The sequence below is a fragment of the Telmatherina bonti genome, assembly GCF_933228915.1.
Source record: "Telmatherina bonti genome assembly, chromosome: 22".
NCBI lineage: Eukaryota > Metazoa > Chordata > Actinopteri > Atheriniformes > Telmatherinidae > Telmatherina > Telmatherina bonti.
The window spans coordinates 26462973-26490946 of record NC_136631.1 but is presented as its reverse complement, the minus strand read 5'-3'; the positions used below and the strand labels follow the sequence as shown (position 1 = coordinate 26490946).

The window sequence follows — 27974 nt, the reverse complement described above, 5'->3', positions numbered from 1 at the left end:
TCTCTCCATCTGCAGTGCTCGCCAACTATGGTTGACCCCTCGGATGCTGAGGAGCAAAGTAAGTGCAAAGGCCCGCAAATTGACAAACCAGCTGAGGCCACAGAAGACGCTCGACTGCCAGAACACGATGATGGCACGACAGCGGAGGATGATGGCGATGCCGGCTTCGAGACACCACCCACTGGCAGCTCTGAGCCGAGCCCCTGTCACACTGCGCTGCCAGCGGGGCCAGAGGTCACCTCTCAGGGGCCAGCGCTTCCGCAGCCACAGACTCAGACTGATACCGAGCTGTCCCCTAAAATGCATCTGGACCTGTACAACTTCGACTCTCCAGCCGCCGAGGGCAGCCGCTACGTGTTGACGAGCCCTCGCTCTCTGGAGGCCTGTGCTCGATGCGGGGTCAAACCCGTGGAGCTGCTGCCCCGCCCACTCGCAGACTTCGCCAGGGAGGCTCCTGGGCGCTCCATGCGTGTCGCCACGGGTCTGTTTGAAGTCTACGAGAGGGACAGACATGGCAAGCTCAGGCAGTGCAGGGAGGAGAGGGAGAGGATTGTCAGGGAGGAAAAAAGAAGGATTCTCCAGGCAGCAGTCAACAGCAGCAGTGCGTCTTCGTCCTCTGTGGATAAAGCCTCCTCTGGCCCCAGTCTGCAACCGAAATCTGGGACAGTGTCATCCAGTTCTGTCCCTGACGTGGGAGCGTCCTCTAAAGCCACATCATCAGGTCCAACCTCTAGAACAGGCACAGTTCTTTTATCTAAAGCCCCCACCTCCGCAATTAGTACCTCCCCAAAATCTGTCCCCTCAGGATCTGCACAGTCCTCAAAAACTGGTGCCACAACCTCTACATCGACCTCCAAGGGTGTACTTCAAGGATCCACCAAGCAGTCCATCTCCTCATCATCTGAACATGTAAAACCTGCGCGGCCGCTCTCATCTGGCCCTCCCCCAGTGACCAGGAAGTCCTCTGGTGGTAAATCCTCCAACACCTTTCCTCGATCAACACCGAAACCTCCATCCTTCCCCCGAGCCAACTCAACGTTGGCATCGCCGGTGTCAAAGCCTGCCGTTCAGAGCGCTAGTACGCCTCTGAACGGCGTGACAAGAGGCCCGTTCTCTCAGCACAACGGACATCCCGGGTTTCACCCTAGGGTGAGAGGGAAAAGCCACTCGCTGGAGTCTCTGCAGCGAAGGATGGATCCCGTCTGCTCTTCAACCTCCACGACTACAACCACAACGTGCACCTCATCCGAGTCAGGCGCTTCCTCCTCTTACAGTTGGGATGGCGCACGAGATCACTGGGCTAAAGTCTCCAGTCCGCGAGCACGCACTCTGGCGACTTTCAACTCCCTGATGGGCCGCAGCCTCAGCCTCGGTGACCTGAGCCACTCGCCTCAGACAACGCAGAAAGTGGAGCGCATCGTAAAGGAGGTGAAACGTCGAGGCCTTAAGGCGGTTTCCGAGCGTGACCGTAAGATCGCCGCGCTGATGCTGGCCAGATACCAAGAGGAAGACATCATGAGTCAGACGCGCTATGTGGCTCACCTTCAGTGGGACAGCGAGCGCAGGATGGAGGAGCTGAGGAGAGAGCAGGAGGAGCGGGAGAAGCAGCGTGCTGTGCTCCAGTGCCAGAGAGTGTGGCAGACACAGGTGTCCATACGACAGCGGCGACTCAGCCAGCAGGAGAGGGAATTGGCAGCTGCTAAGATGCGGCAGGCCGAGGAGAACGAGGAGCGATGGAGGGAGCTAGCAGAGCAGCAGGAGCGCAGCCGCATCCTGAAGCTGCAGCAGGCGGCGCGAGAAGAGAAGCACAAGAAAGCGCTGCAGGAGCAGAACCTCAAGGCCCTGGAGGAGGAGCGCTTCGCCATGCTGGAGCAGGAGAGGCTGCTGCTGGAGGAGAAGCTCACCATGGCTGAGCTGAAGAGGCAAGAGAAGGAGCACCAGGCCCATGAGGAGAGACGAGGTCTGAACAAAGCGGAGAAGAGACGCCACGCGGCGCTGATACAAGAGATCGCCCGTAGGGAGCAGGAAGAGCGGGACGAGGCCAGGAGGGCGGCGGAGGAGAAGCTCAGCCGTTCCCTCGAGAACTACGAGCAGATAGTTGAACGTCGAGGGCAGGAGCTGAAAGAGAAGGCAAAGCGTGAGGAGAAGCAGATCCTTAAAGCACGCAAGGCAACAGAGAAGCGTGAGAAGCAGCAGCAGCGGGTGTTGGAGGCCCGGATGAGGGAGGCGGAGAAACGAGCCCAGCACGCCGCTTTGGTGGCCGAAGAGAGGGCCAAGGAGAAAGCTCAGCGGGCCGTCCAGAGCCGACAGGAGAAGGAGAGACTCCAGAAGCTCAACAGGCAGCGGGTGGAGGAGGAGGAGAAGCAGAGGCGCCTGGAGCTGCTCCAGTCCATCGAGAGAAAGCTGGAGAAGAGCGAACAGATCTTCAAGGAGAAGAAGGCGGTGCTGGAGAGCGCGCGCTCCGTTGCTCGAGCGTCCTTCCACGTGCGAGATAAAGTGCGGGAAGAGACGAACATGCGCACTTTTGATAAAATGGCCCTGGAAGCTCAGCTCAAAGCCAGTCTGGATGACAAGTAAACCCATAGCTTTGTTGTGAACTCCTTACTGGTCACATGTTTGGCTTCTGCCGCCATGATGGCCGTCGTCACTCAGCAGCTTTACCCACAGTGTTATTTTTACCTTACATATTGTTTCCCATGAGCTACTTAATGACTTTTTTCCCCATTTTTTTTAGAGATCCAATCAAAAACCAAACAAAATCATTTTTGTATCATGGATGTATGACTAGGATCTGTATCAGCTGTGAAACCTTGAGGCCGACAGTGCAGACTTGATGTAACGGTGCGGCGTGAGCTGCTTTTTGCAGCTACAAGCCCGCCTCCCTCTCGCACTCTGTCTCTTTGCCCTCTGCTCCATCTGTTTCAGCCACCAGACTGAAAGCTGTCCTGGAATGAAAAGAGTCATTGTTTATCAGGAAGCACAACTCCATGACAACTGCACAGGCTTTTAAACAAGCACTGCTGCAAGGGGAGAATATCAAGAGCATAAAAAAAAGTAGAACACAAATAGTTTAAGACCCTCAAAGCAAATGAAGGATCTTTTTGTACAAACTCAGATACAGCGAGGAGATAGCAGCCCCTGGGTGCGATGCCCTTGTCCATTTAGAAGCTGACAGGTCAGCAGAAGATTGTGCAAAAGATGCTGGATGCTGCAGCAGGACCGTTCTTCCTCCTTTAAATTCTCTTCAAGGACAACTTCTGCCTCTTTTCATCATGTTAGAGAGTAAACTGTCTCTTGATTCCCCCACCGTGGCTCTGCTCCCCAACCATGTCTGGGTCAACAAGGTATGTGGTTTTATGCTTTCACAGCTGATGCAATGCCCTCTGATTTGTTGCATGATGTTGCCTTACAGTGCTTACTAGGGCTGTGACGATATGCTTTCATTTCAAGTCAATTCGATTTCGATTTTTTTTTTTTTTTTGGGTGCCAAGTCGATTTAAATTGCAATTTTCGCAATTTCTTCAGTGTTGCTGATTTTTGTAGAGTAAAAGCAAAAGAAAAGAAAAAGTACAAAACTTTTTTTGCTCGTCACTTTTCTTAAATTTTATTAGGAAAAAACAACACAGTTGCCAGTCCATCATTCTGCTGCTAATGTCCGAGAAGACAAGTAAAAAGATTTTTTTTTAAAAAACAATAAAAATTACAAAAAAAATTGTAATGGGTTATTTTTATTTATTTTAAAAAAGAAGTTTTTGTTTTTTGTTTTTTGTTTTTTTTTAACAAAAATGTCAATCTAAAAGTTGTGAAGCAAAAAATCCAGATGTCCAATTTTGTTTTATTTGATATCCTGGCACTTACTAGGGGGTGGGAAAATCAAATAAAAAAATTTGAATTTTTTTTGCTTCACAATTTTAAATTAAAAAATTTTAATTTTAAAAAAAAAATCGATTTTTTTTTTCAAATTAATAAAAAAATAATCCCTTAAAATGTTTGTCATTTTTATTGTTTTTATTGATCTTATTACTTGTCTTCTTGGGCATTATAGCAGGAAAATGATGGTCTGGATACTGTTGGTTTTTCCTCATAGAAATCAAGGAAAATGATGTGCAAAAAAAAAAAAGTTTTATACATTTATTTTGTTTTTAATCTCCAAAAAATCAGCAATATTGTAGAATTGTGAGAATCTCAATTTAAATCAAATCGGCACGCAAAAAATCGGAATTGAATCAAATCGGGACAAAAGCATATCGTCACAGCCCTGGTGCTTACAGTAAAGCACAGAAAAGACAAAAGAAAAAATGTGCTGACAATGACCTGACAGCAGGTCAGAGTGGAATAAAATAATGCATTATTCATGCAGTGGTGAGCCAAAACACAAGCCGAAGGCGAGATTTTAATCCCCTGGTGAAGCTTATTGGAAAATCTCTCAGAATTATCTAAAAAAGGAAATAAATAATCAGAGGGAGACACTTGGATTTCCCCCCTCTGATGTAGCTGTTGCCATAGCAATTAAAATCAGAATGGATCAGCAGGAGGTGCGTGACTGAGCAAGGAGAGTGCGTGGGAAATATATGCAGCTGGTTCTCTGGCAGGTTGCTTCTTTTGACTTTTTTATATTTCTGCAGCGTCTTTACTTATTCAGGAAAACACCTTCATCCTGACATCAGCTGCTGCCTTTAGTGCACGTCTGCAGCCAGGAAGTAGACCGCACCAAGCATTTCAGACAGTCACGTGTCTCATATCTGCTTACTGCCGACATGAAAGCCGGAGAGAATTTGAAACGCAGCATCAGACCAGCACAGGACCAACAGGCTTATGGCTGACTGAGCACTGTTCCAAGCAGATAATCATGTGCAGGACAGGATGAGGCAGCACATCTGTGGGCGCTCTAAAATGATGAAGTTGTGGTATTTATTTCATCACAGCTGCAGTTTACAAATGCAAAATAGAAAATGCACAAATTCCAGCTGCAGATTGATAAATAGATAAAAAAAAATATTGATATTGATAAATAGATAAAAAGCCGGTTGAGCTTCAGATTTCTGTCTGCAGTCAAGTTCAATGACTTCAGTTTTTAGCACACTTCAACAGTGAGCGAACCATTACGCAGTAAACATGTTTACGTGGCAGAAGAAAAAAATAATTATTGCATCAATGGAACTAAAACTAGTTTTGCAAAATGCATGTAAACATGGTAGTCTGACTGAAATTAACCCTTTCATGCATAGTTGCCATATAGTGGACACCTCCTTTACAAGCTTTTTTTTCTTGCATATTCATGAATGAGGATGGTATTTTTGTAAATAAACCACTTCAATGGATGTTAGGGACTCATCTAATACATTTCCACTCACTGGAGAATAAATTAATAGGTGATATAATTGGAAATAATCTAATGACACAAGTTTGCCTTTGCAATAAATAGGAAAAGAAAAATGATACAGCTACATTTTATAGAAGATCTACATAATATGATTATCATTATATATTATTTTATAAATATTTTATAGAATACATTAAAATAAATAATAAATCATGATAAACAAAAAAAGTATCATTGCATATTTCTGGAGAGATATAATGATGTATTTAAAGAAATGTTGCAGTAAAGGGTTAAAGCCATGAAAACTAGACTAACAAACCCAGAAAATATAATTTGGAGCTTGAATTGGTTCTGCATAACAATCATCTGAAGTCCCGTATTTTTGTGAAAACTGTATTTAATGGATTTGAATCAGCATTAAAGCTGCTCTCAGTTACATATTTTTCGGATTCTTTTATCCGTTAACTGAACAAAAATTACAACTCAGCGGACTTTCTCAAATTAAAGTCATATCAAGTATTTGTGGACTGCTGCTCTGATAAAAGTCTGGATTTTATTACTGTTTATTTTCGTAGTTTGAAAATAAATATAGTAAATAGACTTACAAAAGCAAACTTTTTTGTCTGCATGTAAAGCAGGGTGAGGATAATGGTCCAGCTACACTTCCTGCATGTAAACAGTCAGCAATGCCAGATTTTTAAATAAAGATTTAAATAGAAACACATCCAAATATCTGTTTTTACTCCTATCAGGTTCTGTTTTGTCTTTTAAATGGCAAATGGGAAAGAAAAAGCAGAGAACCTTTTATTATGATACATCTTTTAAATTTGTGGTGTCTTAAAAAGGTGGCGTTGACAGTCATGACACTGAAAGAATTGTGAATAAAAAAGTTTGGTTTTGACAATGCGAACCTAGAAATAGTGGGATTTAATTGCAGTTGATAGAATGCAGATTGATTTGTGATTGATTTGTGAAGCTTCTTAACTTGTTTTTTTTTTCATGTTTCATTTGCCATAAAAGACGACAAACCAAAAGAAAAAATATGATGAATTTGATCAATTTTCTGAAATCATATATTTTTTCCTTCTGACTTCGCAACAATATCATTATCATTGTCCCTTTTTGCCATCACAGTCATTAGTTACAGTAGTCATCAAATTTATTCATACCCTCCTGTTATAGAAGGAAGAAAATACCTGTGAAATAAGTTGAAATTGGCGAAAGTAATAATAATTTCTTTTTCTTTTTTTTTTAAAAGAAAATCATTACATTATTTTCTAATTCTGGTTCAATAAAAATGTTTTCTTAGAAAGCAAAAAAATATGAGAAAATAAAATATGTTACACACATATGTCACATATAGACTTATGTCACATAAAATATGTCACATATAGACTTATATTTTGTTGAATGATCGTTTCGTGTTTCCACTCCAGTAAAGTGTTTTCTGTTCCTCTCAGTCAGACTTCTGCACCTGTTGACAGGTATTTTCTCCCATCGTTCATCAGAAAATTCTCTAATTTGTCCAGGACTGATTTGTTTGTTTGTTATGTTTTTTTTTTCTTCAATTAAGTTAAATGAAAAAAACAGCGTCTTATATCACTAAATTATAATTTAGCACATTTTTAGTTTTTGTTTCTATTTTAGTCTCCAGTTATTTGAGCGACTGTTGTAAATTCAGCATTTTTTTTAATTGAAAGGTTATAAATACATTAGAGGACGACTGTATTGTGGCAGCAAAGTTGACATGATTATTTAGATTTCATAAGTCTTCGGAGTAAGTCTTTGAAAAATCTTTTCTTATTCAGTGTCACACATTTATACTAAAAGTAAAGTGAGTAATCATCAAAATAACATTATGACAGCTTTTATCATCCTTCTCACACTGTTAAATGACAAGAAAACTATGAATAAATGAACCAGTTCTACATCATCAGCCTTCTGTTTCACTCCTTGTTCTGAGGATATTTATTTATCTCTGAAGTGAAGATCAGACTGACAAGTTTAATGGAGTAAAATGGACTTTAGCTGACCTCCTCCTTGTTTTATTTGCTGCAGGTCCTGGTGACAAACGAGAGCTGGCGACAGAACATATCCTCCTGCTGAACTTTCTCCAAAATGGAAAGGCGTCCATAGTATCTCCTTTTTTTTTATTAAAATTTTTTACTTCTTAACATTAACGTCACTTTTGCTGCAAAGAAGAGGACTTGAAAAATGTACAAGGTTCAAACACAGCTTTATTAGCATCAAGGCATGTTGTTCCGTCCATAATTTGTTCCTTCTGACCTTCTCCTGACATGTGGGCTTAATATCTGTGACATTTCTGCTGTTAAGTTATTAAAACATTTGTACATGATCGTAAAATGCTTTTTTCTGTTAATTACATTGAGTTTGGTTGTTAAAAAGTCTGCAGAAGTAGCAATAATCAGATATTTCATATCAGACACATTAGCAAGAGCTTTGATTTCATCAGCTTTCAAAGTAAAAGACACAAACAAACAATCAAAACTGGAAAAATAAAACATTTTTCATTTGGTTTGATGTAGCATCTGTTTCATTTACTGTTGATTTAATATTGTGATTCTTTATTTATAATCCCTCCTTCCCACATTGTCCACTGTTATGATCTTAGTGTGAGAGCGTTTACATAGAGTACAGATAATTATTAACTTAAAAACCTACAAATAAATAGTTTTAGTTTGTATTTATTCACCATTTTATTGATTTAATTTTAACTTCTTCGACTACACCTCTGTGTTTTAGTCCAAAATCGTTCTGAACTAGTAGAAATACCATTAAGATTTAACAACTGGACTTTGCAACGACACCCGGAAGCGCCACTTAAATTCTTCAAACACTGGATCGTGTTTGACAAGATTCATTTTGAATTAGTTACTTGAAAAGTGGGCAATAGGCTGAGCTATAAAGGAGATTATACTCCTCAGAGCAGTTTGGGTGAATTATCTCAGCCGCTTCCAAAAGCTGCAGATGAAATCAACAAATCTTATGAAATCTTTATTTTAAACCAGATAGTTCCACAAACTAAAATATTGGCTTAAAGCTACAAATTGTGCTTTTTAAATAATGTCTTCTTCTATTTTGACTCAGGACTGTCAATCATGTTGCAGCTATTCTCACATCAGCAGGTTGCAGATTGAGAAAAGTTGTCAAACTATACATATTAGACATAGTTTGATCATTTATGTTTTGATGAAATATATAGTAAATTAACTAATTTAATCCTCCATTGTTAAATATAGAATGATTTTATAAACGGAGGAGAAAGAATAAACAACACTGCTATAATAGTGGTAAGTAAAGGGTTGTGTAAATTTTGATAAGTTTATAAATATCAAAAACTTATTCAGTTCTGCTAAATGTCCTCTTTAAAGCAAACTCCAACATGCGCAATGCAAGAACACAAAAAATGAAATCATACTTTCCAACATTTTCATTTTCTAATCTGTTATAAGTCATGTTGGGTTATCTTTAGATGCAGGAGAAACCCAAACAGGACTGTGTGAAACAAACTACTATCATTAGTTCCTCGAAACAGCTTGGTTAAAAAGACAAATTTATGTCGTCAGTTTGCTACAAACACTACGGAAGCTGAGAGCAGCATAATTAGTTGCTTTTGACACAATTATCTGAAAGGTACAGTGTGTACGAATTACTGACATCTAGTGGTGAAAATGGGCATAGAAATGACTTCAAATGCAAAGCTCAGTTGTGAATGGACGGCGGCTGTTGGTGGCCAAAATTCTCCAGCTCCAGTGGCCGCAGGTGCATCGATGACTCAGGTGCAGCTGCAGGTAGCTACTTCAACATTATGTACATGTCTACTGACTTTTTCTATGGTCTTTTTAAGGTGTTACAAATCTGGGACTGCAGTTTTAAAACTATAAGGTTCCCACTTCACACACACAGTTGTTTGTCCATGCAGAGACACCGTAGTGAAAATGGTTACACAAATTTAGCAGCTGCTATGAAAAGTATTTGGACCCACAGTAAGTAGACAGAAATAACTCATTCAAAGGGAATAAAAACATAACCGCTACTTTACAAAAGTGATTAGATACCAAAAGAAATACATTTTTTGTTGATAGATTACATTTTTCTGTTATTTAACCTTTGATTTTGTTACACACTGCACCTTTAAGATCGTAAGTTAATTTGTCTATTATCTTATCATTTTTACAGGACAAATTAATTTTTTTTTTTATCATTTAAAAGATGAATAAACCGCCTTTTGTTTTCTAAGCATAATTAACTGTAACTATGTATCTTAAATGCTAATTTTTCGATATCATGAGCGGTCAATATGGGCTGGAATATAGGCAAACTGGTTATTGTTGCAGTTGATCAGAGACTATAACAGGAAGTTTTTCAGTTCCCATCCTGACAATGGCTTCCCTGAAGTCTGACAAAGAAGGAACAAAAACAATCTTTGTTATCTTGAGACAATAAGACTTTTAACTTTCTATCTTAAAGTAATGATGTTTAAATAAAACAATATAACACATAGTGGATGAGAAAAATAACTTGTTACTTTGTAGATAACATTTTTCTATCATTTTAACCACAAAACTCTCTGCAGGTGCTGCAGAGTCTACTTTTTGTCTCTTTTTTCTATATTAACATCAACAAGTGTGCCAGCAGTTAATATAAACGTTGGCTCAGTCCTGTGATTTGCTTGTGGAGTCTTTGCGAGTGATGATCTTGTAAACACTCTCTCTGAAGTTGCTATCAGAGGTCAGCCGTCGCGCAGTTTCTCGTAGCTCCTCCATGTCATCCTCGTCATCTTTGGGTGCCGCAAACGACCTGGAATGTTTTACTACACAGAGACAATAGCTACGTTTACACAGACAAATGTGTCTTCCATCTTACTGAAATCCATCTGATCAGTTGAGCATTTACACAATGGAAAATTTTCATATGATCGCAACCCTTTTGACATTCACAATTTCTACCAATGAAACTGAACGAAAACAAAGTGATGGAAAAATTGCAAGATGTTGCAGAATCCTACCATCTTTTGTGATTGATCACCATTTATTATTGAGTTTGCAGGGTTTGAGGTGAACAGTCCGGAAGTTGTTGATGCATCAGTAATGCGTGGCCTTGACTTAATTATCTCCCTTTAATCCATGACCACAACAAAGTAACTTGTGGTTATGCAATAACATATTATTTCCACTCATAAATAATCGGTGGTCACATGATGAAAATATTTACTTTTAATTTACCAGACAGCCTCCATATGAAACAATTACAATTTCCAGCTAAAAATTCTACATGCTGCTAATGTAATTTAATTTATATCTTAGTACTAATGGAATCATCTATATTTTACAACAAGTAGTGTTGCTACAAGTTGTATTATTTCTATATCTTAAATTACTGGAATCGATTCATATACAGCTGCAATAATTAAGCACCTGTTGCCAAAGCTAAAGCTAATAAAGTCATCCCAATTAGAGAAACCAGAACTAATACAACTAGCTCTTTTCATGTTAGGTATTTATGCAAATAAAGCTGCTCAGATAAACAGTTTTATAATAACCCACTACTCACAGCTAAATGAAACCATAAAAAGGTAAATATTGTGTTTTATGGTGGAGGAAATGGGAAATATGAATACTTCATAATAAAAAAAATACATTATTTCTATGTTTAAAACAGTAAAAGAAGGACTTTAAGACATTTTTCCTCCAAAATCAACTTTTTCAGGAGCTTGTAAATATTTAATCCTGCTGTTTTTGCAACAATGTTTTTGTAACATTGAAATTAATTCCGAACTGTGTAACTCTTGAATCTGTGGGCGAGTCCTACAAAAACTGAAGACTCAGAGTGAGAAGAGAGTAGTGACAAACAAAAATCTATTGAAAACATGCAGGAGAGCATCTCATGTGTGGATGCCTGAAGGCTTCAGTCTTCTTTCATTCCACCCTTTCTTTCTTCTCCTTTTTAAAGGAGGAAAAGATCATTTATAAGCATGTAGTCAAACCAACCCTTTCAAAGTGGACTTTATCACAACAGTCACCATATGAAATATAATACTCCAGCTCCTTGTTTCAAACCTGTCTCTTTGAAGCATAATAACTAAACCACTTATGAATATATATTTTAATGTTTTCCACTGTGGATCAACGTGACTTTCTTGTCTTTCTTGTCTATGTCACAAAAAAGCTGTTTGTAATCTGAAAGAAAGGACTGACAGATGAAACACAGCACAGTAATAAAACAAAAACATTTAAATGGAGACTTTATTGTCTTGCTATGAAACATGCATATTGTGTATGCGTGCAGTAATATTCAGCGTGCAATGCACACACTTACACCAGTGGCGTCTGGACGCTCTCCTTTGGATTCGGCAGCTCTTGATTCTTCGTGCAGCAGCTTTGTGAAGGTACACAGCATTCTTCATTATTGCAGGGAGCTTTGCCTCGATTTCCGCTGCGCATATACACTCCTCAAAGAACCCTGCATAAACACAACCATGAGAAAATATAGATGGTCATAGCTTCTGATACATCCACAAACTCTGTGATAAGACTATTTCATTTTATGAACTAGGAAAATTATTTATTCTAATTGTGATGTCTGTGTTTTATTTAAGTTAATTGTCAGTCGGGGAGGACAATAATGCAAATATTGGTATTAATCCAATACCAATCAAATCCAGGGTAGGTATCACCCATACTGATATGATACTGATATGATACCAATCTAGTGGCAATACAATATGACACCAATATGATATAAATATTCTTTAGTCGAAATTTCACAATTATTTAATCATTTGCCTTTAATTGTCAGAACCAAGTAAGGCAAGGCAAATTTATTTGTACAGCAACTTTCATGTATAAGATAATTCAAAGTGTTTCACATAAAACATCAAAAGCATTACAGATGGAGTACAGAAGCATAAAAAGACAATAGCAAATAGCAAAAATCACAATAAAATCATACATTTAAAATATAATAATGAAAAGGAAGATCAGTTGTGCAGATTTTATGCAAAGGCACATGAGAAAAGAAATGTTAGTCTTGTCTGGATTTAAAGTGTCTACATGTGGTGAAAATTTAATCTCCACTTAGAGTTTAGTCACATTTGCAGCATAAAAGCTAAATGTTGCTTTAAATGTTTAGTCTGGACTCTGGTCTGGACTAGTTGACCTGAGTCTTTGCATCTAAGAGCTCTGCTTGGTTTATAGTCATGCCAGTATCAGTCGATACCAATACTAGTCTCATCACTGATACTACGCAATGTACCTTCAGCTAATTAAGTAGTAGTTAAACAAACCAAAACCAGTAAAGCCGTAGGAAGTAGTCATTTTGAAAGCCTCAAAACAAACAGTGAATCAGCTCCTCAGCTTGTCTGCATTGTGTTTCCAGAGAATGTGGGGCAATAGTGCTTTCAGTTTTAGCAGAAGCACTTGTCACAGTAACAAATGAACCTCAAGGGATAGACAAAAAATAGTTAAAAAAAAAAAAAAGGTAAAAGAGCTCCTTTTAAGGAATTACTTTAATCTGTGAGAATTTCTTGGATATTATGTCATATCTATCTGAGAAGACTCCATGCCGTCATGTGAGTTTATGGGTTGTCTGCTCAGACCACAAACAGCTGAGGGATTACATCATTTTAATCTTTGCCAGCTCACACACAATTTAAAGTTATTTATTGGGAATAAACTCTTCATTAGTGCAGGCAAAGCCACCTACAACCTTTTCCCTATTAGATGTTATTTTCTTTTTCTATCATTCCCATTTGCCTTTTCCTTACAAACATCTTCGAAATAACTATCAAAAACAGCAATAAAAATCCAACTGGTGTTAACGGACGGAGATCGGAAAGAGATCTTCAGCGCGTATATGGTGCTGGTGTCAATAAATAACTGGATGAGAAAGAATCTACTACAATTAAAAGAGGACCAAGCGGAGATTATTCTGTGGCAGCGCAGAGAAGAGGGTCAGCATCAGCATTAGTATAGTAGTCAGCAACAACATTTTGAAACTCTGAATAAAATTACTCACCAAGTTTATAACCTTGGCTTGTAATAGATTTTGTCCTGACCTTACACAGCTACATCAAAGTCGCCTCCAAAGAAAACAAACTTAAAAATATCAACAGAATTTTTTTTTTAAATTGTCTACCAACCAGACCAGGAGAAAGTTATCCATGCATTTATCTTTAGGAGACTGGATTACTGGAATGGTCTTTCAACAGGTCTTTCAACAGTTTAGGTCCAGAATACGATCAGAGAATATAAACCAATCAGAGCTCTTGGATCCAAAGACTGAGGTCAGCTAATCCAGACCTGAGTCTAGACTAAATGTCAGCTGTTATGCTGAAAACCAGTGGAACAAATTGCCAGTGGAGATGAAACTCTCACCACATGTAGACACTTTTACATCCATGTTAAAAACGTTTACTTTCTCACGCGCCTTCACATGAAATCTGTGTGGTATCTTAACTTATCTAAACTGCTGTTTACTTAAAATCATGTTCATTTAGGTATCTTACAGTGTTTTGTTATTATCTACACACCTTTTTAGTCATGTCTTAAAACACTTATATTCTCTTTACTTTTTTGTGTACTTTTTAATGCATCTTCTGCATCCCACTTTAATGCTTTTAATGTTTTATGTAAAACACTAAATTGTTTTGTACGTGAAACGTGCGACACAAATAAACTTGCCATACCTGTTTCTAATAATCCGTACAACAAAAGATAACACTTACAAATCTGGTTTTAGCACAGGATTCAGCAGTTAAATAGATACAAACAGGCTGTGTTAGCAAATGCACTCACTCCTCAGCTGTGTCACATCCCCCTTCATCTTCTCATCTCGCTCTTTGGTTCGTTCCAGTGAGTTCAGGCCTTTCTCCAGGTCCTGCAGGGCCTCCTCAGCCTGCTTCAGCCTCTGTTCCAGCTCCATCCGAGACGCTATCTCTGCCTGGGATAAAGACAGGAAAACTCAAATAGGATGGTTGCTGATTGTGGGCCAAAGCATCAGCATGAATGGTAGAAATCAGCTGAGAGCTCTGCTGCTAGCCTGAAAGTGGGAATTTTACTCAGCCAAAACACTTCTTTTCATAAACTTATGTGTTAGTTTGAGTTTTTTGTTGCAGCCCATGAATAAAAAAAAAAAAACCCCAAACAGATGAATTACTAAAAACAAAATGAGAGAAGAACAGCTGCAACATTAACAAAAGGATATTCACTCAGTTTTACACCTCACATGAAATTTTACTCATCTCCACACAAAGATAATCCATCCTTCACATCCTGGTATTGCAAGGCCAGTGGGATGCTTCAGGGTGTAACTTTTTTTAAAGCATTTCATTTGAATCAGATATATAATACCTTATTTGTGTGGACAAAATGCTTTAAAAGAGCATCTCAGGTGAAAGTAAAATATTTTGTCCAAATAAGCAGCAGCAGATTTGTGCAGCAACCTTCAGTAAGGTGTCATGTTGGGTAACTGCAACCTGGAATCTGCTGAGTCATGCTGTGTTACCTTGAGCTCAGCCTCAGTCTGCTGCTTGTCCACAGTGAGCTGAGAAAGCGACTGCTGCAGCGTCCGGGCCTGAGTAGAGTAGTACTCCCTCTCCTGCTGCAGGACTTTAGCCCGCTGCTCATTCTCCAAGAGCCTGAAACAAATCAATGCAGATGAACATTGAATACAAAACCTGAAAACATTGTGCATACACACAAGTTTAGCATTTGACAACTCTTTGAAGGATCAACATTAGATAGGTTTAAGTGTAAAAAAAAGGGAGTTTCTGGCATAATTGTATGTATGGCAGATGATCTTTCTAGCTTTTCTTCAGCCTTAAGTTTCATTATTTGGTGTCATGCTCAGCTTTTTGAGCACCACAGGAAGCAAAAGGAAATGCAAAGGAAATTATTTTAGTGTCTTCAGTTAACAGTTTCACTGTAATTATAAACCAAAATTACATCAGAAATTTCATTCCAGCAACAGACTCAAACTTTGTAAAGAGACAAATAAAGACAGGAAAACTTACAGAGCATATAAGTGTCCTGGATAGGTGAGGGTGTCACAGTTGGGTATGAAAAAGAATTGCCTCCAAAAGATTTAATGTTTCAAAACAAAAACAAAATCATTGTTTACCATTATGTGCCACTCTGAGCCTAAATCAGCCAGCATCAAATTTGTTTTTTTTTAAAAATGCAAATTAGGTCATTAATTTCTAGATTTATTTCCTACTGGAAATGTTCTGAGCTCCATAAAGTGATGAATCAGACAAAAAACAAGCCCAGACAGCTGAGAAGCTATAATCTTGTACTGAGAAAGAAAAGATCTTTCTGGAAAACAACTACTTCCTCACATTACAAATGATTCATTTAAATTCAAAATTTTCTTATGTTTCCCAAATACAACAAAGACACTGTAATCATTTTCATTACACTTATATGTGTTCGATAAAAATTTGAAAAGATTTTTTTAACAAAACAAAGATTTAACAAGTTTCAGAAAAAATCCTTACATGTAAAAAAAATAAATAAATAAAAAATTTATAAATGTCTTTTTACATGTTTTTCTGTAAGCGTCAGATTGAACAAACAACAGGATGATTTCACAATTTTTTCTGAAAAAATACTGAAAGAAAAGAAAAAGTTTAATTAAATTCCACCACATTTGCCAAATTCAAAGTGCCATGGAGACACTTTTATGAACTTCAAGCCTCATTGCATGGACATTAAAAATAACACTGAAAAGTAAATACACAAACTAAAAGTTCATTAACCCTTTCATGCATGAATTAATAACAAAACAATACTGCATTTTAAAAAAGTTGCATTTTACATCTACAAATATGCAACGATACTTTTTATTTGTTAATTAGTGATGTTTAGAATTTTTTATGATTTATTTTAATGTACTCTACAAAATTATAACATCATCTACATCATAATTATATTATGGAAATCTTCTATAAATTATAGCTGTATCATTTTCTTTTCCTATTTATCGCAATGGCAAAGTTGCGTGATTACATTACGCTCAATTACATCGTATATTTATTTTTTCTGCAGTGAGTGGAAACGTATTGGATGACTCATTAACATCCACTGAAGTAGTTTATTTACAAAAATTGCTCCTCATTCATGAATAAAATATGCAAGAAAAAAGCTTGTAAATAGATGCCCACTACAGGGCCACTATGCATGAAAGGGTTAAAAACAAAAAAAAAGTTCTACATTCAGACTTATTTAGCTTATTACCAGACTAATTTAACAGTGTATTACTTTTACACTATTCTTCAGTGAAACATGTTTTTCCCAGCATTAGGTCCATGCCACTTAGCAATATTATCTTATCTTTAATCTAGAAATAAATCTTCAAAAACTCAAAATACTGACCAGACACACACTTAGTTTGCAGCTTCTAAACTTCATTGTCTGGTGTAGTAAATGACTGTTAAGTAGTACTACTGTCATCACTCAACTCTGCTACAGTTTGTGTCCTTAAACCCTTTTGGAGCCAGGCTAACATTATAGCCGAGATAGGTTTTTTTTTTCTCCGCCTTTACTCTCATTCAAAGCACGTCCACTTCAATGTAAGCAGCAAGTGAAGAACGTGAAGTGTGGCGTGACGTTCCGGGCTACAGCAAGCGTTGTACATCTACCGGTCTTAACAATAAATTTCTTTTCAGGAGACTTTTTATTAAAATCAACAAATATAAGCTGTAATATGTAGTGAAGTCGTAGGAGGGTATACTGCTTGCTGAGGAAAAAGCCGGTAAAAGTCCCAGTATGCACTATCCACTGTAAAAAAAAATATAGTCCCGGTACGCAAAGGGATAGAATTAAAAAGTGCCCTGCATACCGGTACGTACCAGCCCACTTAATGCACTGCTGCACACTATATTTTAGTCATTTTAGGAATTTTAGCAAAAATACAGTCTCAGTTTGGACAAACCTTTCCATTGGATTTAATAGGAAATTGTGTCTAAACCTCTGACTGATAGTTGACTGTGGTTGGATTAAAAAAGAAAAAAACATTTAAAAAAATAATAATACACTAATTTAACTGCATTGCAACACATTGTAAGACCCAGGTAGAGTTCCATATTAAAAACCATTTCAGTAGAAGGTGTTTCCTGTATGTTGTTTCATAGTACAGGTGAGGATCAACGTGATTTTCTTTCTTATGAAAGCTGTTCTGTCTGGTTATTTTGCATGTTGTCCATATGACCTAGCTCCAGGGTAACCGAGAGGAAGAGGAGAGCTCATGGAAATCCATTGATATGGACTGCATGTGTCAGCACTCGTAAGTGAGCATTAGTGCTTCACGGTCAATAACAGCAGCCTGTAAACTCCCACTTACAGCACACAATCAATGAACTGGTTGCTTTGAAATCAATACACATTTCCACTAGTTGTTGCATCCTCTGTACCATTAGCATGGAAGTTCACACAGGCTATAATTTAATACAATCAAAAATAGAGTATGATTACGTGAACCTGTGCTCTCTTCTAATCAGTTACATCTTTATCACAGATGAGCCATGTATAGTATAAGTTCTGTATCTTCGGTACATATTTAAAAAATGCTTAACATGTATTTAAACTAGGAGTGGGATTTTAACGTGTTAATTATGATTAATTAAATAAAGTTAGCATTCCAAACTTTATCAGCGCACGATTTCCTGATGTGACGACTACACAGGTGCACATGTTGGAGCTCTGCTAACAACATATCAACTCTGGTAATATATCTAGAGAGTTTTCAGACCCCTCTACCAACTCTCTTTAAAATAAAAACAAAAAAAGCAACTAGCAACATGTCGAATGGCTTTTTTTTTTGCTTTTTTTTGCTGTGATTGGAAACTTTTGGTGACGTGTGAGCACATATTGTTGACTCTTCTCAGTGATGCTGCCAAAGGCCCCTCCCTCCCCTGTCCAAAAATCACACAAGAGGCCTAGTTCTCACGCAGCACCCAGCTACAAGCTGCAGTCAATGATCACCTCTGCTCCATGACCAGACTGACAGTAAAACACACAAAGTTGCTGCTTTCTGATCCCGTCCTGGCTTAAAGACACACACTACAGAATTTTTGCAATTTTCCTCGTCATGCGCCCCCCTATAAACGGCTAATTCAGCATCCATTTAGCATCCTACCTAACCTTTTAGATCTCTCCAGCCAGCAAAACATGACCTTTCAGTGACTCTTGTTTTGTTCCTTTCTATCTTTTAATCTTCTTCCGTTTCTTTGCTGAATCAGCAACTTTGCGTGTTTAAAACAGCCAGAGCGTTTTCCAGCGTGATGTAAAGTCACGCATTACGTAATGCGTCTTTAAGTTCAAAGAGCAACTGTTGTTGTGTGATTAAAATGCAATCAATGAGAATAATTTATAACAAAGACTGATTTAATTAATTAAATCCATTTTTTATCAAGCTAACAAACATTTATGTAGCTTCTGAAATTATATAAGAATTAAAATGTTGTTGGATTGTTATTCCCTTGTCTGAGTTCAGTGGTGTTACTGGTTTGTCTCTCAGGGCTCACTCACTTCTCATCAGCCTGCTCCTTCTCCTTCAGCAGGATCTTCATTTGTTCTTCGATGTGTCGCAGATCCTGCAGCAGGTCTTGATCTTCCAGTTTCTCTCCATCCCCAGATTTCCTATGGGTCAGCTCAGAGTTCTCCTCCACTCCCTCCACATCCTTGTCATCCTGTTCCTTTACTCCCAGCAGCTCCAGTCTTCGCTGTTTCTCCTGGGAGAGCTCCTGAAGCAGCAACAACAGGCCACGTCAGATTGAAATTAATTATTTAGATTAAAAAAATTCATGGGAGAACTTTATTGTAAGATACAATGACTATTATCTTTTATACCAATGTTTCTCACTTCCAGTCCTTAAGTACCACTGCTCTGCATGTTTTAGATGTTTTCTAACTCCAACACACTTGATTCAGATTCATGGACCTTCCCATGAAGCCATTAACAGACTTGCAAAGGAGTCTGTTAACGAGTCATTCAGCAGCCAGGCAACATAAAGTCCAGAAGTACATAAGAGAGAATCCAGTTATAACAGCAAAACAGCATATTTGGTCAATTCTGTTTGTGACAAAAGTTTAACCTTTTGACAAAAGTTTACTGTCAGCAAATGTAGGTTCAATAAAAACAGCTAATAATCTGTTATTAAAACACTAAATTATTTGATTTATGCAATTCTTTTGTGTGTCTACAATTACACGCTAATGAATCACATTGAGGACAATTTGTGGATCAGTATTTTGCCCAGTCCACTTGGGGTCTAACCAGTCATTGTTCATTAATGTTAAGATTGTAATAAATTAGCAGGAGCTTGTTTTTCTTAGCAGCTGACATATGACCATGAAAACACATTCACACACACACACATGGGTCTGCACACAACTGATGCAGAGGTAACAGCAGCCTATAGTTGGGACAAAGTCTTTTAATACCTCGATGGACTTCTGAAGTGTAACCGTCAAGCAGTTCAGCTCTTTTTTTTCGTGCTCGACATTTTTCAGGGACTGAGATGTGCCGTCCAGATCACTGCCATCAACACACAACCGAAAAACAAGGAATAAACTCACAGCAGCATCAGCAGCACAGTGAAGATCAACCGATCATTTATGTGTTATTACAGTTTGATCTGCTCCTGCTCTGCTTTCAGCTCCAACACCACCTCTTCAAATTTCATCTTCTCCTCCTCCAGGACTTGGTTCAAACGCTCCAACTCCTGCAGATCATTTTCGTGATCGTTTTTAACTATAAAAACTTAAATACCAAACGTTTTATTATTTTAACAAAGCAAAACAAGGGTCTTATCTCACCTCTCTCTGTGCCCTTTGATGTGTCAGTTCCTCCGTCTCTTCCATCAGCTTATCTGAAGAAAAACAAAACCATTTCATCAAACCTGCTTCCGCCTATTATCTTTCATGAGAGCAGTTTATTCAGGTGACCTTTCTTTTTGTTTACCGAGGTATTCCTGCTTCTCTTTGGCCAGCTGCAGTCCCTGAGCCTCCAGACTCTCGATCATAGCCTCCCCGAGTTGGGCGTTTTTCCACGTACTGTTGGTTAGATGCAGTCATTTGAGTAAAAACTGGGATTTTTAAGATATGAAGGCTTTCGAAACATGTTTAAAAATGTATAACTACAGAAAGAAGCTCATCACTGAAGCAAATCTATCTACACTAAGAGAAAAATATTAAACATTTCTACATTTCATATCCTGCATTTGAAATATGCAAGATACAGTACTGTATCTTGCATATTTGTCATTCCTTTAGAAGAGCAGGATAAGATAAATAAAAACCATACTCACACTTTCCCTGAGTCCTGGAGCATCTCCATCCATTGGACCTGCTCTTCCACAGACTCAGCAGCCAGTACTATGGTACCCTGGGGGATGCACGTACCGTAATTTACAACCGTATCCAGTCAGTAATGGCTTCAGCCAGTAAAACATATAGTGGGTTTCTATCTTTGGGCTCCTGAGATGATAAATACTGATAGTTGTGCATCCCATTTTCAGCAGGATTTGAAAGAGGTTCTTCAAGAGGTTTCATCTCTGATTTGAGAGGTTAGCTCAGGTCTGACAGGTGGGTCCCGAGTCTTCTTTTACCTGTGAATCTTTACACCTCTGACAACCACTGGAATCAAGCTCATAGATGACCCAATTGCACAATTAGTTTAAATGCATTCAGTAAAAAAACACACATCTTTCTGGGTATAAGATACAAAATTGGCTAGAATGCATTTAGTCTGGTTTTCTACTTAAAAGCTGCAATTTTTATCAATATTTGACTGTGTTTTCTGTCTCTCCAAGCTCCTTTACCCCAACACTGTTTACTGTTTAAGGGAATACTCTGTAATAATGTATTTCTAATTAGATTTGTGCTCCACCAGTTGTAATATTCTCAGTTTTGTTCACCTGAAAATTTCTGGAAATGTCTGTTTAGTGTTTGGTGCAGAACGGACCACCTAACTCTTTATGGCTTTTACAGCCACTGAACTGATAACTATCAAAATATATAAAATATAAATCTAAATCGAAAATGTTTGATGGATAATTAAATAACCAATTTGAACCAGTTATAAAAATCAAAGCAGAGCAGAAAAATGGTCAATTTTTAATAAATAAGTAAGAAAGTTAGCTTTATTTGTATAGTGCATTTTAAAATATTAGGTTATGAAGTGGTTGATATAAAAATCTTGAAAGGCTGAAAAGTGCTATATCATTACAAGCAAAAATATCAAGAGACATCAGGTAATGTGGAAACACGAGAAAATGCAAGGGAAAGGCACATGTCAAACAATGTAAGTCAATACTGAGAAAAGATACTGAGAAAAGATGGGTCTTAGTTAAAATGGCAAAACGCACTCCGCATCAGATACCCCGACCAAGACTGTTTTGTAGTCTGGAACCCAACGATTGATCTGAGCACTCAGTCGAGAGCAAGAAACCTTTGATAAATCTTCATCAGAGGAACATGGGGGGTCTGACAGTTAATAGTTTACAAAGGTATTTTGGTACCAGATTGTTTAAGGCTATATAAGCGAGAAGGAAGGTTTTTAACTGGATCTTGAATATAACTGGAAGTGACATGGCAACTGGTGTTATGTACGGCCTCAGTGAGCAGTCTTACTGGGAGTTTAATACCGACTGTGAATGAGTCATAAAGTCTGGACTTAGACAAGAAGGAGGACAGTGGCAGTGGTCTCTGAATGATGATGTGATTTCATAAATAGCTGTTTCTACCCGCTGGTAGGATAACGGGATGTATTATTGCAACATTGCTCAAGTGAAAATCTGACTTCACATTTTTATCAAGCTTCAACTGATAGTTGAAGATAACACCAAGCGGCAACCAGTTACTAATGAAGTCTATGCAGAAGTGCATAAATTGGCAGTTCCCCCTTCATCCACTAGGGGCTCCAAAACAGAGCAAATCCATAAACTCCCATGTTAAAAAGACTAACTTCACAGCATAAATAAACATGTTTACAGCCTGGTACAGAAATCCATTTTAGGTTTAATAGGTCAGGTTTACCTTCATGACAACTGTGAGGGGAGTGTTTAAAAGTAATTTAATTTCAAAATTCGGCATATTTAGGGGCGTGTCCTTTTGATTGACAAGTATTTCATCTCCCGCTTCAAGTAAGAAGAACGTAGAACAGTCGCGGTTTTTAGTGGCTTACCAATGTAATTTAGCTTTAGCCCACCTATCTCTGTTAGCTGGTTAGCTACTGTTAGCTCCGAGTTAGCTCGGTTAGCTCTTAGCTACAGGCACCTCAGAGTTCGCTCAATGTCAATCATCCACCCCTACGTTCACAGCTCCCCTCTCAGCTCCACCTCTTTGCCCATATTTGTATTTTCCAGGCGAGACGACACGCATGACAATGCCAAGATGGCGATGGTAGGAACCGCCCACCAAACTTCAGTTCAGCACTTCAGAAACCTATGGGTGACGTCACGGAGGCTGACTCCATCTTTTTTTTTTTTTTACAGTCTATGGATAATGCCTACATTTTTCATTTTGTTTGTATAAGAAGCTAAAACGCTAAGAGATGTATAATAATTATATATCTGGAGGCTGATTTGGGGTTTTTTTTTTAAAAAAAAAAAAACAACATCAATTTTATTGTGATTTAGCTGAAGGAAATTTCAAGACCTCTTAACTACTGATTTTGCATGAACAGTTGGTGTCAAGCGTAAACATTTCAGATCCCTCAAGAAACCCACAAGTCAAATCTATCATGTAGTTTTGCAGCAATGCCAGACTTTTCATGTGTATTACATAAGAATTTTGAGGAGAAAACTTTGCATAGGAGGTTCGTGCTCTTACAGAGAAATCTTCCAGGTTAACCACGATGGCAAACGGCATCCCCATTTCCTCATTCGCCGACACCACACATCCTCCCAGAGGAATGACTCCCTGAGAAATGGAGACACAACTTCTATTTATAATGGCAAACTATGACAAACCTGCTTTTTCCATGTGATAGTATTTTCATTTAAAAATAAGAAACATTAGATATTTCAGAAGCTCACCTTGGGATGGATGTTGAAGTACCTGTTGGTCTCAAAGTTTCTCTTCTCGCTCTCTGCATAATAGAGTAAGAAGCTATCTTTGATGATGAAGAATCTTTGTACCGAGGAAAACAATAAAAGCAGCAGTGAGTGAACAACATCCACCAATGCTCTCAAACTTTTACCAGACTAAGCCTCTGCAAGATCACAAGATTTATTTCCAACCAGAGTAGCATTATTTTTTCATCAAGATCTTTCATTGATGGGAGAGTCAAACCTCTGCACAAAGCTTTCTCCATCACATCCCAAAGACTGTCACTGGGATTCAGGTCTGGAAATGATGTCTCATGCTTCCTGAACCACTCTTTCTCAGTTTGAGTCTGATGATTCCTGGCATTGTCATCTTGGAATATGCCCGTACCATCAGGGAAGATGGACTTGCCTCCCCATTCATTATATTCAGGTAGTCAGCTGACCTCATTCTTTGGATACAAAATGTTGCTGAACCTAAACCTGACCAACAATAGCAACCCCAGATCATAGACGGCCCCCATAGATGGCTGCATCATTTTTCCAATCTGTCCACAGTTAGGTTGGGGAGGGTGTTGATCCATTCATCCTGGTGTGCTGGGACTTTAAGTGGTTTTAAATCTCTTTTGAAAACTGATCTTTTTATGTTGGCTTTTAACTCCAAAGAGCAGGACAACTAGGTCTTTTCTGTCTTATTTTGTCTTTTTAACTATTATGTTGTCTTTATTTTAGTGCTTTTAATGTTGACTTATTTTATTTTACCTGTACAGCACTGTACAGGTAAAATAAAATAAGTGAAAGTGCTCTACAAATAGAGTTTGAATGATTGATTGATTGATCCCTCTACCTCTACCTTTACTTTACGAGAATAAGTTTCCCAAGTGTTACGAAGCTTTACACAAGTTTCTCTCCTAACTCATAAAGACCCAACCCATAAAAAATAGTAAGATAAGTTCAATTCTTTGAATATGAGGTCTTTATTTGTCCCTTTCACAAAATGTAAATTAAGAAAGTGACTTTTGTTAGGGGTATTTACTATTTATTACCATGTTATATGTAGAAAAAAATGATAGTGTAATCTTCTGCTTTCTGATGTTCGTCAAGGGGGAAAAGACAAAAATAAGATTGTGTTCAAGATGTGATAAGATTTTGTGCAAAGTTTGTACCATGAAATGATGCCTAATGTCTCAGAAACTGTAATGTTTCATGCATGTCACGCTGGGTTAAAGATGGCACAGACACTGATACATCATTGGTGCTTTTCCTCTATGGCACATTGTACTTTTCTTCTGGTTTCTCTTATTTTAGAGAAGCAGGTATGGTTTCCATGTAGAAGTACATCTTAAAAGGATTTGAACACTTGGTTCAAATCCATAAACTCACTAATGTACAAATTTGATAAAATCTCTTAAAACAATAGCCAGAAGCACCTAATTTTCATCAATATTACTTGGCCAATCAGTTACAACATGCTGTGAAATGGATCCATAACAATAACCACAAAATTCATTTGGCAGAATTAGAAACATTTCACTCTCAGATTTACATTTTCTTCCTGATTCAATCAGGAAAACAAACCATTTTAAAAGCATCACAATCAAGTCAACTCTGATAGCCTGGTGCAAAGCTGATAAAATTACAAACTCTGTATTACCACCACATAAATACACACCAATCTGGCACAATCCTCTCATTAAAATGACAAATTCCATAATACTTCTAAACTTTATAAATTTCTATCAAATACAAACACAGAAAAAACACTCCTGGAATCAAATTTGGAAAATGAACTATTTCTCCAAACTCTGAATTCTGGACTAAAAATCTATAAAAATGCCTCCTCAATCACAACAAATAAACTTTGAACTTATACAAAATAAATCCATCCACAGATCCCAAATCACAGATAGGAAAAAGTTTCTAATGAGTTTTGCAGACACACACACATTTGCATACAAGGCACCCAGGGGAACACGGATGATTATTTTCATACTACATAGACATTCACTCATTCTGGGAAAAAGTGACGGAAAAAAGGAGCACATTTATTAATTGACCAGAAGAGGAAACATTGCTAATGCCAAACTCTGTACTTCTGACTCAACTCATGAGATTTCTACATATAGAGGACATAAAGTAACAAAGAATTTGCATATTTAGTTATGAATTTCAGCTTTATTTAATTCCTGCTGTATATCTGTAACATTTTGCGTGATCTCTTACCTAATCTAAAAAGAATAAATTCACAACTTTCCAAAGTATATCAAAGCAAACAATGAAATAAACAAAATTGCAACGACGTTAAGTCAGAATTTTTCTAACTTTAACCTGTTTAGATCCATCGATACTCAGAGGTAGCATATCAAAAGAAATTAAACTTTTAAGTAAGATAAAACTAACTGTAGACAGAAAGTCATACTCATCCTCACCTACGGGACCACTTGGCTGATGGTCGTCCAAACGGCCTCTTCCACAGCACTCCGTGCAGTTGCACCTTGGTGCTGATGTCCAGCCCGTCACCATCCGCCAGCTCCATGGACGACCAGGGGGACAACAGAGAGTTTCTGGATGAAGAGGAGAACATCCTCTGGGTTCCCGTGCCCTGAGAGGTAGGGCCAGTTAAAAAAAAAAAAAATCACAACACAGTTAGTCAATAACAATTAGCCAAGCATCTGCCAACACACACACACACAGAGGTGCTGCAGGCACAAACAGCTTCAGTACAAGGCAGGAAAAGTAGCAAACAAATCCCAATAACTCAGCAGGTTGGAATGATGCAGCTGCCAATACGTTCATCAGCTGCAGGCAGACTGACAGCTCTGATGAAAGCAGTATGGCAGAGAGAGGGAGAGAGGGAGGAAGCGAAGCTTTAGGAATGAGCTGCTAAATCTGAAGCCGGTCGATAGATCCCAGCCAGTAAAAGCCGTTACTCAGATTACAGCACTCACAACAGGCAGCAGACTCCAGTTTTTGGCAGGTATGGTGCCTCCCTCCCTCCATTCATCCATCTGTCTATCCATCTTTCTATCTTTCACTCCCTTCATCTCTTACTTCATCTGTAAATTAGGGAGACATCTGTGGAAGAGACGTGGCTAAACAACCTTCCAATAAAGAGGATGGGGAGTGAGAGCAGTTTACATGCAGCTTTAGTACCACGGGTATCGGATTAATTTACAGCACATGTGTCAGAGTGGATGGACAGCAGATTACAAAGATACAAACAGATCATCTTTAACGTCCAGGATGGGAAATCCTGAGCCTGAAAGGCCTTTTGGGTTTGAATGTGGCAAATAGGGTGTTTTTTTACCCCACCTTAAATTCAAAAGACCATTATGTTTCCAAAGATGTACATGATGATTATAACCCCAATCTGGGAAGCCTGATAAAATGTAAATGAATAAATATCATAAAAACATACGATCTCCCCAATGTACAACATAAACATCACATATTAAAACTGTGATATTTTTTAAATATCACTAGCTCATTTTACATTTGATAGCAGCAACATGGCTTGAAAAAGTTGAAACAAGGACAGCAAAAGGCTGAAAATGCAATTATTGCAAATGAAAAACTATTTGAGGAGCATTTTTCAGCCAGTTAGTCTGATTAGCAACATGTCAGCTACGTGACTGAGTATAAAGAGTATTTCAGAGAAGTAGAGCCTCTTGGTAAAGAACGTCAGATGCTCACCAACCTGCAACAATTCTTGTTTCAAAAATAAAATTCAAAGCTGTTCTTGAAAAAGTGCAGACTTTGAAGATCCTTCAGGAGTCTTCAGAATAATATCAAAAGATTTTTTTTTTTAAAAACTTGAAGGAATCTCTGTGCGCACAGGATATGACCAGAAAACAACTGTATTCTAATGATCTTTGGAGTCTGCCAGCGCAGCGTGATTCTCGAATGGAAAAAATTGCGTAGGTTCATGAACACTTCCAGAAATCAGTCTGTGAACACAGTTTGCAGCGTAATGCACAATATCCATCCCTACCATGGAAGGAAGGACGAATCGGTGTGTGAACATGACAGAAAAGGTGTTGTCCTCTCAGGGCTACAGCTGATTTAAAATGGTCTGAGGCAGCATGGAAAACTGTTCTGTAGTTAGATTTTGGAAATTAAAGACATGTAAACTAAAGAGGAGAGGGACCATGCAGCTTGTTACCAGCAGACAGTTAAAAAAAAAACTGCTTCTCTGATGCCATGGGGATCCATGCATAAGCAGCTTATACATCTGTGAAGCTCCATCAATGCTGAACAGGACAGAGGTTATTGAACAACATCTGCTCCTATCCAGATGTCTCTTTCAAGGAAGGCCTTGTCTATTTCAGCAAGGCAATGCTGAACCATATACTGCATCCATTACAACATCATAGGAGAAGAGTTGGACTTTTCTATTACCACGAGGGCGAGTCCGGCCGCCTGCGGACACTTCCCCAATAGAAAACATCTGGAGCATCATGGATCCAAACACTCAGCAGTCAAGCACTGCTGAGCAGCTATAATCCTGCATCAGACCAGAATGGGACAACTTTCCTCTCCTAAAGCACAATCAACTTCTGCCAGACATTTACAGATATGAAAAGA

General features: G+C 38.4%; 2 protein-coding genes across 2 annotated transcripts; one reads left to right on the top strand and one right to left on the bottom strand.

Moving 5' to 3' along the window:
* Positions 1 to 27: 27 nt before the first annotated feature.
* ccdc177 (coiled-coil domain containing 177) lies at positions 28 to 2577 on the top strand (the record flags this gene model as incomplete). Its single annotated transcript, XM_079261881.1, has 1 exon — positions 28 to 2577. The coding sequence occupies one exon, from the start codon at positions 28 to 30 to the stop codon at positions 2575 to 2577; it is 2550 nt and encodes an 849-aa protein (XP_079118007.1).
* A 7422-nt stretch (positions 2578 to 9999) lies between these two features.
* Positions 10000 to 25974, bottom strand: plekhd1 (pleckstrin homology domain containing, family D (with coiled-coil domains) member 1; the record flags this gene model as incomplete). Its single annotated transcript, XM_079261661.1, has 13 exons — positions 10000 to 10157; positions 11663 to 11806; positions 14140 to 14284; positions 14849 to 14981; positions 18871 to 19085; positions 19786 to 19879; positions 19972 to 20066; positions 20161 to 20213; positions 20306 to 20397; positions 20652 to 20728; positions 23176 to 23265; positions 23382 to 23475; positions 25820 to 25974. The coding sequence occupies 13 exons, from the start codon at positions 25972 to 25974 to the stop codon at positions 10000 to 10002; spliced, it is 1545 nt and encodes a 514-aa protein (XP_079117787.1).
* Positions 25975 to 27974: the final 2000 nt, after the last annotated feature.